Source organism: Trichogramma pretiosum, unplaced genomic scaffold (assembly GCF_000599845.2).
Source record: "Trichogramma pretiosum strain Unisexual culture from Peru unplaced genomic scaffold, Tpre_2.0 scaffold35, whole genome shotgun sequence".
Classification (NCBI taxonomy): domain Eukaryota; kingdom Metazoa; phylum Arthropoda; class Insecta; order Hymenoptera; family Trichogrammatidae; genus Trichogramma; species Trichogramma pretiosum.
This window is the reverse complement of record NW_019640943.1, coordinates 733,351-746,258: the sequence shown is the minus strand read 5'-3', so window position 1 is coordinate 746,258 and position 12,908 is coordinate 733,351. Positions and strand designations below refer to the sequence as shown.

The 12,908-nt window shown below is 39.1% G+C and overlaps 2 protein-coding genes across 2 annotated transcripts; both read left to right on the top strand.

Moving 5' to 3' along the window:
- Positions 1-1,232: 1,232 nt before the first annotated feature.
- LOC111693398 (ankyrin-1-like) lies at positions 1,233-4,959 on the top strand. The gene has a single exon (XM_023457940.1). The coding sequence runs from the start codon at positions 1,233-1,235 to the stop codon at positions 4,908-4,910; it is 3,678 nt and encodes a 1,225-aa protein (XP_023313708.1). The 3' UTR covers positions 4,911-4,959.
- Positions 4,960-6,702: 1,743 nt separating this feature from the next.
- On the top strand, positions 6,703-9,480 carry LOC106653354 (ankyrin-1-like). Its single transcript, XM_014372754.2, has one exon. The coding sequence runs from the start codon at positions 6,703-6,705 to the stop codon at positions 9,478-9,480; it is 2,778 nt and encodes a 925-aa protein (XP_014228240.2).
- Positions 9,481-12,908: the final 3,428 nt, after the last annotated feature.

Genomic DNA, 12,908 nt, shown 5'->3' with positions numbered 1-12,908 from the left:
AAAATCTGTTTGTTTCGCCATCAAAAGGCAGTACACAAAGGTCGAAAAGATGCCTTGACGCATGCATGAGAAGAAACGATGATTGAAAATTATAATTATGTATAGATACTTATAAATATATGTTTTCTAGAACTGTAATAAAAATTTTGCCACTAAAAAATAAAAACCGTAATAAAATTCGGCCAAAAATGACGGATTGATTCCTTTGCACATTATTGGCAAGCAAATTAACGGTGATGACTTAGCCAAGATGTTATTCGAGATCGGCGACGAAAAACACCAAACGGTGCAAGTAAACGTTGCGGATAAGTTGGGCCGGACGTCCCTCCAATGGGACGTCCGGCTTCATATAAGCAAATAATATTCACAGAAGACGAAAAAAATCTATTGTTGTTATAGTTGCAAATGCAAAAATTTAACTTGGTTGGGACCAGTGCATGAACTTTCATTATTTTATGTTATCGAGTAACATAAGCAGCGACAACAACTCTTCTTGCACCGATCTCAAATTTTCTAACTCATTGGCACAAATATCAATGACTTTGGATTGTTGTAACTTTCACACAATCGAATCGATTGATTTTGACCAATTTTTTTGCAAGATGATCTTTTGCACGGAATAAAATCTTGTTTTGTACCGAGATACGACTTTAAAGTCTATAGTATGTTTTTCGGTCGGGTTTCGCGAAATATTTTCGGTATAATTTATGTCTATCGAAAGAATATCTATTTAAGATTGTTGGATTGAAATTTCAAGGTGAAGAATCGATCGAGTCAAAAATTCATAATCAATTATCAAAACATCGTAAAAACGTGCCCACAAAGAGAAGATACTCGATTGAATATTCGTGTAAGACACGCGGTCATAACATTGCGGTCATAAAACCTATCTATCTTCGGTCAACGCGACGTTCCAAAAAGTCACATTTTGTATTTTTACCGACTTTCTGGCTTCTGCATGGGTCGTGCGGATCAAGTCTCAACTCGTCTCGAGAAAAAAAAGGCGCGCAGAGTCGTAAACTTGTAACGGTCGGCAGTTAGCACTCAGCAGTCGGCTGCGGCTCGGCACAGTTCAGTAAAAGTGACGACGCCGCACAGTTAACAAAGACAGGTCGACGAGTGTAGCAAGTGATTCTTGTGAAGTGTACATCAACTTTATAAATTATAAACGATAAACGATAAACGATAAACGATTGAAAAGTGATCAAGTTTGTAAAAGTGTGTGTAGAACAATGACCGAAGACGATCGAAACTGTATCAAAAAATTGAAAATTATGCGAGGAGAGGTTAATTGGGAGATAAATAATGAACGACGAAAATTTCTCAATCAATTCTATACTTTGATCGAAAATTGGGAGGGTCAATTGCCAAATCTTCCAGACATTTTTCAAAGTAAAGAAATTGATTGGCTCCTCAAGCAGCATGTCAAAATCATGTGCAAAACCCAAGTTATTCTCAAAAAATCTCTACTACTTGATTTCGTAATCCGGTGCGGCTACAAGGACCAACCCAAAGTCGATGATGACGACAGTCCACTGTTGCGTCGCACCACACCAATACACATTGTGGCTAGACACAAATATAGCCTTCTATTGCACTACATTACCCGGGATCTCTTCAAAATATACGACAGATTCGATGTGAATTATTACGACGAAGAGTCATTCTACACACATTTCCATGTAGCTTGCGAGTACGGCTGTGACGAGGTCGTCGAGAAATTTCTCGAGTTCGGCCAGGATCCCAATTGCATCTCTGAAGAATCAGACACGTGCTCAGTCAATTCACCGATGTACTTGGCTCTTGTTAACAGTCACAAGCAAGTAGTGAGATTGTTGCTGAGATTTGGGGCGGATCCAAACTTGACCGACGCAGAAGGATCGACACCTCTGCATCTTATTTGCGATCACTGCGACGATGACTTCATGGAGATGTTTTTCAAGATCAACGAAGACATGCATCGGACTCTGCAAGTCGACGCCCTCGACAACCGTGGATGGGCCCCGCTGCACTTGGCTCTGGATCGTCGCCTGAAGAAAAAGACCGAATTGTTACTGTCGAGAGGCGCAAGTCCGAATTTGGTTAACGAGGATGGAAAGTCGCCGTTGCATATTATTTTATGCAAAAAAGACAGAAAAGTTAAAAAATATTTTAAAGGCTATAGTAGCTATACTGACGATAGTGACGATAGTGACGACGAACATGAAAGTCATGATGTTGACGATTATGAGTTGATGAAGGCATTTTTCAAGACCTGTGACGAAAAAAATCAAACGGTGCATGTCGACGCTCGAGACGATTTGGGACGGACGCCACTGCACTTGGTTGTACGCGATAAAAACATGCAACTAGTCGAATTACTTTTGAGAAGAGGCGCCAATCCGAATCTGACCAAATCGGGTGGATTAACTGTTCTGCACATTATATGCAGAGATGGCAAAGATGCTGATAAGGACGATTATAATGATAATTATTACGTTGATGATGACCTGGTGGAGCTATTTTTCCTGATCACCGACGAGATGCAGCTGTCGGTCAAGGTCAACGCTGTGGATGATTTGGGTAATGCACCGCTGCACTATGCTCTAGGCAGTGATGCCAGAAAAGTAATCGAACTACTGCTGAGCAACGGGGCAGATCCAAACTTAGCCGATGCAGAAGGATTGACTCCTCTGCACATCATTTCCAAGGGAGTTAAGGGTTGTTACTACAGTTGTGGTCGTTATTTTTTAGAGGTGTTTTTCGAGGTCATTAAGCAAAAACATCTGCTGGTTCAAGTCGACGCCCTCGACAAGGAGGGCAACACACCGCTACATTTGGCTCTGAAAAACTATAACAAGGATAGCAATGATAATGAGAATATCAAAGAGGTGATTAAATTGTTGTTGGAAAACGGCGCGAACCTGAATTTGGTTGATGCAAAAGGATCGACTCCTCTGCACATCATTTGCAACAAAGAAGTTCGTTATAACGACGAAGATGATCATCGTCATGATCTGTTAAGGATGTTCTTCGAAGTCAGTAACGTCAAAAATCAGCCGATACAAGTCGACGCCTTCGATAAGGAGGGCAGCACACCGTTGCACTTGGCTCTGAACCGCAACATCGCCGACAGGACGATAGTCACTTTACTACTGAGAAACGGCGCCAACCCGAATCTGGCCGATGCGAAAGGATCGACTGCTCTGCATATGATTTGCCATCTCTATAAAGATCGCGATGAATTCGCGAAGATGTTTTTCGATATCAGCGATGAAAATCACCTGACGGTGCATATTGATGCGCAAGATAATTGGGGCCGGACACCGCTGCACGTGTCTCTGGACTATGTAAACACGGATATGGCCGAATTTCTACTGAAAAGGGGCGCAGATCCACATTTAGCCAGCTCGGATGGATCGACAATTCTGCACCGGATTTGTGGTAGATCCACCGAGGATTATTATTTCGTGAATAGGTTCTTTGCGATCCTCGACGAAAAACGTGTGACGGTTCAGATCGACGCTCGGGATAAATTCGGACGGACACCGCTCCACTTGGCTCTTGCCCGCAACCACAAAAAGTCGGCCAAGTTACTGCTAAGAAGAGGTGCCAACCCGAACTTGGCCAATGCAAAGGGATTGACTCCTTTGCACACGATTTGCAAAGATAACCACGACGACGATGACCTCGATGATGAAGACGATGTCGATGGTGATAACAATGGACTGGCAAAGTCATTCTTTCGGATCAACGACGAAATTCAGCAGACTGTGCAAATCGATGCCATAGACAGGATGGGTCGGACACCGCTGCACTTCGCAGTGGAATACGGTTACGGAGTCATGACCAAATTGCTGTTAAGAAAAGGCGCTAACCCAAATTGGGCCGATGCCAACGGATTGACTCCTCTGCACGTTATTTGCAAAAGAGACAACGAAATGGACGACGAGTTGCTAAAGTTGTTTTTCAAGATCAACGACGACATGGAGCAGACTGTGCAGGTCAATGCGCAAGACAGTAATGGTAACACACCGCTGCATATGTCTCTGGGCCTCAGCAAAAAGAAATCGACCGAGTTATTGTTAAGAAGAGGTGCCGACCAGAATTTGGCCAACGAGGATGGATCAACACCTCTGCATATCATTTGCCAGACAAAAGACGACGATGACTTGACAAAAACCTATATCAAGGTCAACGACGATATCCAGCCGACCTTACAGGTCGACGCCGTGGACAAGATGGGTCGGACGCCTCTTCAATGGGCCGTAGCGAATCTCAAGACGAACGTGGTTGAAGTTCTGCTGAATCATCGAGCCGATCTGTCTGACTTCGTTTTTCCCACCGAGAATTACTTTGCCGAAAATTACAGACCACGTCGTGGAGTCTGGAGTGCTGTGTTCGATACGATGTCTATTATCAAGTCCCTTCAAGGAAGAGGATTTAAACTGGACCAAAACACCGCCTTGACGATCATGAAATTTTTCGCCAAGCACGGATTGATCACCGATCAGTGTGTAGATATCGACGAATGTTTGCGTAGCAATCAATACATTGCGAGAGAGGCCAAAAGACGCATGGTGACGCCGATCCTGTCATTCTACGATTTTCTTTGTCTGCCATATGAAGAAGCGGAGAAAATATTTACACTTAAAGATTACGAGGAGTTTACATCTGGAATTTTTGATTTTAATTATAATCCTCACCAGGCGTATACATTGTTCCTGTGCCAGAGAATTACCACAAGATTTTTCCAGCGATGGGCCCTGGAATTTTTTATGCCACTAACGCGATACCGGCTGCCGATTCTCTGCTGTGATATAATCATCCGGCAAATGAAATTAAAAGATTTGTGGTCTATTTGCCTGGCAGCTACTGGTCAAAACCTGGATGGAGTCGAGCAATCATTTAAACCTTTATGTATTAATTAATGATAATATAGACATGAAAACTACAGTGAGTGTGGATTGCTCTCCAAAGTCCCTGGCTTTGGCAGCAAGTGTTGAGATTAAAATAGATGCAAAGAAAGAGCAAAAATAATTTCATAGTTCGATTTTCATACTTTTATAGAGATGAAGTGTGAAATAAAGTCTATTTGTAGAAAAAATAAAGATATCTTTATGAATAAGTCTTGACGTATGTAACAATTTACTTACCCAAATGAATTAATTTTAAAATTAATCACTTGAAACGACCGAAATTTAATATTTTCGACATAAATTTTGTATTATTTATAGTAAACTAATATCGGCGATTATTACTTACACGAAAAAATCAGCAATGCAGTTTTCGTGAAAATATAGCACAACAGTTGCTCTTAGAACTAATTAACCAATCGTATACTGTATGCTGTTCTTGGGTTGAATTAAGTTCTTTCTAGCAAAGGGCAGGGCAGCTAAATGTAACAGTTGTCATCATTGACTTTTTATGATACTGACTCGATACAAACTGCCAATCCCTTGCTGTTATGTGATATAATCATCCGGCAACTGAAATTAAAAGATTTGTGTTGCATTTGCTTGGGGGCCGTTAATCAAAATTTGAATTGATTGATCTTGTAAAAATAACAAGTTCAAAATTAGTCTCTGTATTTAAAAGTGTAATTTGAAAGAACAAGTGTTTAATTCGAATTTAACACTTTTATTAAAATCAAGTTTGGAATTATATTTAAAAATTGTCAAAAATTATGGATAATTAATTAAAAATTGTATGTCATTTCAAAAATAAAGTTCACAATCTGACTTAGATTTTAGACAAAATAAAAATATATTCTCAAGTACTGTCTGAACATTAATTCTTATATAGCAATTCATTTTCAAATTTATGCAAACATTTAATATTTAACAGCATAGTAATGTTCTTTACTGAAATTCGTTCGAAATATTTTTCAAATCGTCGCCCCGCGGCAAAGGTACACATAAGCAAATAATATTCACAGAAAACGAAAAAAATCTATTGTTGTGATAGTTGCAGTTGTCGTTATGGAAAAATTTAACTTGGTTGGGACCAGTGTATGAACTTTCATTATTATATATTATCGAGTAACATAAGCAGCAACAGCAACTCTTCTTGCACCGATCTTAAATTTTCCAACTCATTGGCACAAATACCAATGACTTTGGAACGTTGTAACTTTCACACAATCGAATCGATAGATTTTGACCAATTCTTTTGCAAGATCTTTTGCACGGAATGAAATCTTGTTTTGTACCGAGATACGACTTCAAAGTTTATAGTATGTTTTTCGGTCGGGTTTCCCGAAATATTTCCGGTATAATTTATGTCTATCGAAAGAATATCTATTCAAGATTATGGCATTCAACTTTCAAGATGAAGAATCGATCGAGTCAAAAATTCATAATCAATTATCAAAACGCACACAAAGAGAAGATACTCGAAACCTATTGATCTTCGGTCAACGCGATGTTCCAAAAAGTCACATTTTGTATTTTTAACGACTTTCTGGCTTTTGCGAGGGTCGTGCGGATCAAGTCTCAACTCGTCTCGGGAAAAAAAAGGCGCGCAGAGTCGTTAAAACTCGTAACGGTCGGCAGTCAGCACTCGGCAGTCGGCTGCGGCTCGGCACAGTTCAGTACGAGTTACGACGCCGCTCAGTTAACAAAGGTCAACGAGTGCAGCAAGTGATGTCTGTAAAGTTTACATCAATTGTATATAAATTATAATTGATTATAAGTGATTAAGTTTGTATAAGTGTAAGGAAAAATGGCTGAAGACGACCAAAAGTGTTTGAAAAAATTGAAAACTTGGCGAGAAGAGGTTAATTGGGAAATTAAAGAAGAACGACTAAATTTTCTCGATCAATTCTATTCTCTGATCGAAAATTGGGACGGACTACTTCCTAACCTCCGAGACATATTTCGAACTGAAGAAATTGGTTGGCTTCTCACGCGAGATGTAGAAAACGTGTGCAAAAGTGAAATGACTTTTAGCACATCTCTACTACTCGATTTTGTAATTCAGTGCGGCTACAAGGACCAGCCCAAAGTCGATGAAGACGGCAGCCCATTGTTGCGTCGTACCACACCAATACACAATGTGGCTAGACACGAATATAGCCTCTTATTGCACTACATCACTCGGGATCTCTTCAAAATATACGATAGATTCGATGTGAACTACAGCGACGAGTCCGGCCTGACTCATTTTCATGTGGCCTGTAAGTTTGCCTGTTACGATGCAGTCAAGAAGTTCCTCGAGTTCGGACAGGATCCGAATTGCCTCCCGCAAACATCAGTTGATCCGCCGATGCACTTGGCTGTGGCTGAAGGTCATAAGAAAATTGTAAGATTGCTGCTGAGATCTGGCGCTGATCCAAATTTAACCGATGACGAAGGATCGACCTCTCTGCACATTATGTGTAATAACAGCCGTGATGTTGTAATGGAGGTATTTTTCAAGATCTGCGACGAAGAACGTAAAGTGGTGCAGGTCGACGCTCGAGACGATTTCGGACGCACACCATTGCACTTGGCCGTACGTGACAAAAACGAGAAACTAGCGGAACTACTTTTGAGAGGGGGCGCCGATCCAAATTCAGCGGATGCAGACGGATGGACGCCGATGCACATTATGTGCAGGATAGGCGAAGATGACGAGGACGATGATGACGTTGAGGTCGATGTTGAAGACAATTATGAATTTTTGCAGCTATTTTTCAAGATCAACGACGAGATCCAGCAGTCGGTGAAGGTCGACGCTCGAGACAGTTTGGGGAACACACCGCTGCACTTGGCTATTGAGAAAAATCTCAAGGAATCGTTCGAATTGTTGCTGAGAAGAGGCGCTAATCCTAATTTAGCCAACTTGGACGGATTGACTCCTCTCCACATCCTTTGCCGAAGCTACTATAACGAAATACATCCTTTCCTAAAAATATTTTTCGCGATCTGCGACGAAATGCATCAAACGGTGCAGGTCGACGCTCGGGACAAATTGGGCCGGACACCGCTGCATTTGGCTCTGCACTACAACAACAAGGAGGAGTTTGAATTGTTGCTGAGACGAGGCGCAGATCCTAATTCAGCCAATGCGGAAGGATCGACGGCGCTGCACGTTATTTGTATGAGATACCGCGACGATGAATTTGTGAAGACATTCTTGAAGATCAACGACGACATTCAGCAAACGGTGCAGGTCGACGCTCGGGACAAATTGGGCCGGACACCGCTGCATTTGGCTCTGTTCTTGAGCAACATGAAGACGGCCGAAACTCTGCTGAGAAGAGGCGCTGATCCGAATTTGACCGACGAGGATGGATCGACCCCTCTGCACGTTATTTGTAAAAGAGTCTACGACTCTGATGAAGATGACTACGACAGTTTCATGGATGTCCTGGCGAACTTTTTCAAGATTAACGACGAATTACATCAGACGTTGCTGGTCGACGCCCAGGACAAGTTGGGCAACACACCATTGCATTGGGCTGTGACTCGCGAATACTGGTTGATGTTCGAATTGTTGGACAGAGGCGCTAATGCGAATTTGGCCGATGAAGAGGGATTGACTCCTCTTCACATTATGTGTAAGATTAGAGATTACGATTCCGTAATGGCGGAGGAATTCTTCAGTACCAACGACAAACTCGATCATCCGGTACATGTCAATACCCGAAATAAAAAAGGTCAGACACCGCTGCACTTAGCCCTGAACTGTCACGACCAGGCGTTTATCGAATTACTGCTAAGAAGAGGTGCCGATCATAATTTGGCTGACGATGATGGATCAACACCCCTGCATATCATTTGCCAGAGAAAAGACGGCGATGAATTGTTGAAAAAATTTTTCAAGTTCAACTGCAAACTTCATGAGACGGTCGACGCCAAGGACAAATTGGGCCGCACTCCACTGCATTGGGCCGTAGCGAGTCTCTTGCCAGACATGGTAGAGTTTCTGTTGAAGAGTGGTGCTAATGGTTCTGGCTTCGTTTTTCCCACCGATGCTTACATTGTCAAGAAAAATGCACAACAAGACACACTCGGAACAGTCGTGTTCCATACGATGTCTATCATTGAGTCCCTGGAAAAAAGAGGATATCAACTGGACCAAACCACTGCCATCAGCATTATGAAAACATTTGCCAAACACGGATTGATTGATAAGACAGTGGATAGCATCGTAGAGTGTTTGTGTAGCGATGAAGTTTTCACTAGCATTGCAAAAGAAAAGATGGTAGATCCAAACCTGACACTCTATGATTTTCTTCAGCTGCCACCACAAAAGGCAGAGAAATTATTCACAGTTAAACAATACAAGGACATTTCTAAATTTATTCATCACAGTTATAGGTTTTACCAAGGGTTTATTTTGTTCCTGTGCAAGAGAGTAACTACACGATTTTTTCAGGGATGGGCCGTGGAACTTTTTATGACACTAACGCGATACCAGTTGCCAATTCTCTGCTGTGATATAATCATCCGGCAACTGAACTTGAAAGATTTGTGTTGCGTTTACCTGGCAGCAGCTGATCCAAATCTGGATTGATTAAAGTGATATCTTAAACTTTTGCATCAGCAAAATGATAATATGGACAATGTGCAAAAGCTGCAGTGAGGTCAATATTTATACAAACTTTAACTTCAATAAGTCTGTGGTCCAGCAGTATAAAGACATTAATTGTAACGAGTTTAGTTTAGTTTCGATTGAATAGCTCTTCAAAGTATTTGTCTGTAACAATAAGAATTGAGATTAAAATAGATGTAAAAAAGAGCAAATTATTTTATAGTTAATTTTTCATACTTTTTTAAAAATTAAGTTTAAACTATGTTTAATCAAATCAAAAATTATGTTTAAAAATGTTCTAGATAGTAAGCAATATAAAATCAAATTAAAAACAAAACTTTCTTTCTAGAAAAAATAAAAATATCTTCATTAACACATCTTGATATCTGTAACAACTTATTTACTTGAATGAATCCATTTTAAAATCAATCCATTGAAAAGATATAATATTATCATTAATTAATAAACTATAATTAATAAACTATAATAAAAGAACTTTCCTTTCAAAGATTGAAGGGAGCATTAAAAGACTCCTATAGATATAATGCACAGGTACAAACCAAGTTTTATAAGTTCATCAATATAAATTTTGAACTATTTTTGCTATAAATCGTAATTTATTTGCAGTATACCGGATCTATTCTAATTAACAATGCCAAAATTAAATTTACGTAAAATATGAAACTTGCTCGCGTGATCAAAGCAAAAGGAAATATTGACGACTTACATTCACGTGTCATATTCAAAAATAAAAAATTCGATAGAAAAATGTAACTTGATTAAATGAAATTCAAAACTTATGATGTATATTTGCATAATTTTTTTAAGACCGACTTTCGTAAAACGGAGGCTGTGTTGATCTTTTTATCGTTATGCGGCTCATACATTTCAGAACAATACAACGAATTTGAGAAGAAACTTTATTTATGAACAAAAGTGAGCTATCGAACGTATGAATGATAAAAAATTAATAACAGTTTCTAATACTTCATTGTTCGTCACAAAATCGAAGAAAATTCATGTAAAATCATAAAATTATATGTGAGTATAGGAGTCTTGATTGGGTCTAAACGTCTCCGTATAGATCTCACTTTTATAGGGTATGCTCTGATTATGTTATCTTCATTCTGTGAGATTTCTAGTCATATTTTTCTCCAAATGATCTGGCATAAATATATTCTCGAAAGATTTTTGCGAATGAAAATGCTAAGGATAATATATAAACAGATAAATGGGTACTACAATAATAAACAATACGATCATTCACGATTTTGACTTTGTCCTTCGAAGCACGATTTATAATGAACATAAATTAGTTTGAGTGTAGTCTTTTCCGAAGAAACAAGCTATAACGCCAAAAGATAAATTTGGCTTATTCTATTTCTTGAATAAAATAATCCGTTGTGTATTTTAGGTACTGAGATGGATGTAAGTGAAAAAAAACCCGAGGAATGTGTCGCAGAAAATAATTTGAGTGAGCATGAATCAAGCATGATAACTCACCGAGACACGATTCACAATGAACGCAAAAATTACGCCTGCGACAAGTGCGAAAAGAAATTTGTAAAAAAATCAAGTTTGATGGCGCATCAAAAGTTGGTACACAAAGATCGCGAAGATTTCACGTGCTTCAAGTGCGAAAAAAAATTTGAAAATAAATCAACTTTGCTCAAGCACAAAAAAATATTCCACGAAGTTTCCAAAGATTTCTTATGTGAAAAGTGCGCGAAAAGATTTGGAAATAAAAAGAGTTTGCTCGCGCATATAAATACAGTACACGTGGATTGCAAAGATTTTGTAGGTGATAAATACGAGGGGGAATTTGGATTCAAATCATATTTGCTCGACAACTTTTTTTGCGACTTTGTTTGCGACAAATGCGAAAAAAAATTTGGACAAAAATCGAAATTGATTAGACACCAAAAGACAGTCCACAAGGGTTGCAAAGATTTCGTATGCGATAAATGCGAGAAAAAATTCGCAAAAAAATCGAATGCAATCGGACACCAAAGGAAAGTACACGAAGGTCGTAAAGATTTCGTATGCGGCAATTGTGAAAAAAAATTTGGACAAAAATCAGATTTGTTGAAGCACCAAAGGATAATCCACGAGGGTCGCACAGATTTCGCATGTGACAAATGCGAAAAAAAATTTGGACAAAAAACGAATTTGTTAATGCACAAAATGGCAGTACACGAAGGACGCAAAGATTATGCATGTGACAAATGCGAGAAGAAATTTACACAACAATGTTTTTTAACGAGACACCAAAATATAGTACACGAAGGTCGCAAGGATTACTCATGTGACAAATGTGAGAAAAAATTTGGACAAAAATTAGTTTTGTTCAAGCACCAACAGACAGTTCATGAGGGTCGGAAAGATTTTGCATGTGACAAATGCGAAAAGAAATTTGGACAAAAATCGACTTTGCTCTTACACCAAAAGACGATCCACGAAGGTCGCAAAGATTACGCGTGCGACAATTGCGAGAAGAAATTTGGACAAAAAATGTGTTTGTTCCGCCATCAAAAGATAATACACGAAGGTCGAAAAGATTACCCATGTGACAAATGCGAGAAGAAATTTGGGGTTCACAGCAATTTGATAAAACACCAAAAAATAGTCCACGAAGGTCGGAAAGATTACTTATGCGACAATTGTGGGAAGGTATTTGGAATAAGATCGAATTTGCTGAAGCACCAAAGAACAGTGCACGAAGGTCGGAAAGATTACGCATGCCATAAATGCGAGAAGAAATTTGGACACAAATGGATTTTGCTTTCCCATCAAAAGATAGTACACGAAGGTCGAAAAGATTAAACATGTGACAAATGCGAGAAGAAATTTGGGATTCAAAGTAATTTGATAAAACACCAAAAAACAGACCACGAAGGCCACCAAGATGCCTTGACGCATTCACGTGAAGAAATGTTGATTGACTATTATAAATATGTATAAATAGATACTTATAAATATATTTGTGATTGAAATGGCTTACGAGATAACTTCGATTTCGAGATAACCAAGATTGTTAGTTGGGCCCAGTGCATGAACTTTCCTTATTATACGTTATCGAGTAACATGAGTAGCGACAGAAGCTCTTCGCGACGGGCTACTGATTTTTCGATTTTATACTCTGCTGTCCTCGAGTCAAAATAATTTTCACTGCTGGTGGTGGTTGCAGAATATAATAGCTGTCACCATCGTCGCGAGATTAAAACATAGCAATAACATAAATTAATAAAAATATAATTGAATTTAAAATTATAGGAAAATTATTTACTACTTCAAAACTATTACTAATAGATCAAAAGCATCGTATTATTGACTATGTTCGTTATTTTCAATTAAGGCATGTCAAAATGATGGATAAATCGTATCAAAATTTATAAGCATTTGAGAGCATC

What these genes read in the sequence shown, in the direction of transcription:
- LOC111693398 (XM_023457940.1), top strand. Translation starts at nt 1,233, where the DNA reads ATGACCGAAGACGATCGAAACTGTATCAAAAAATTGAAAATTATGCGA.
- LOC106653354 (XM_014372754.2), top strand. Translation starts at nt 6,703, where the DNA reads ATGGCTGAAGACGACCAAAAGTGTTTGAAAAAATTGAAAACTTGGCGA.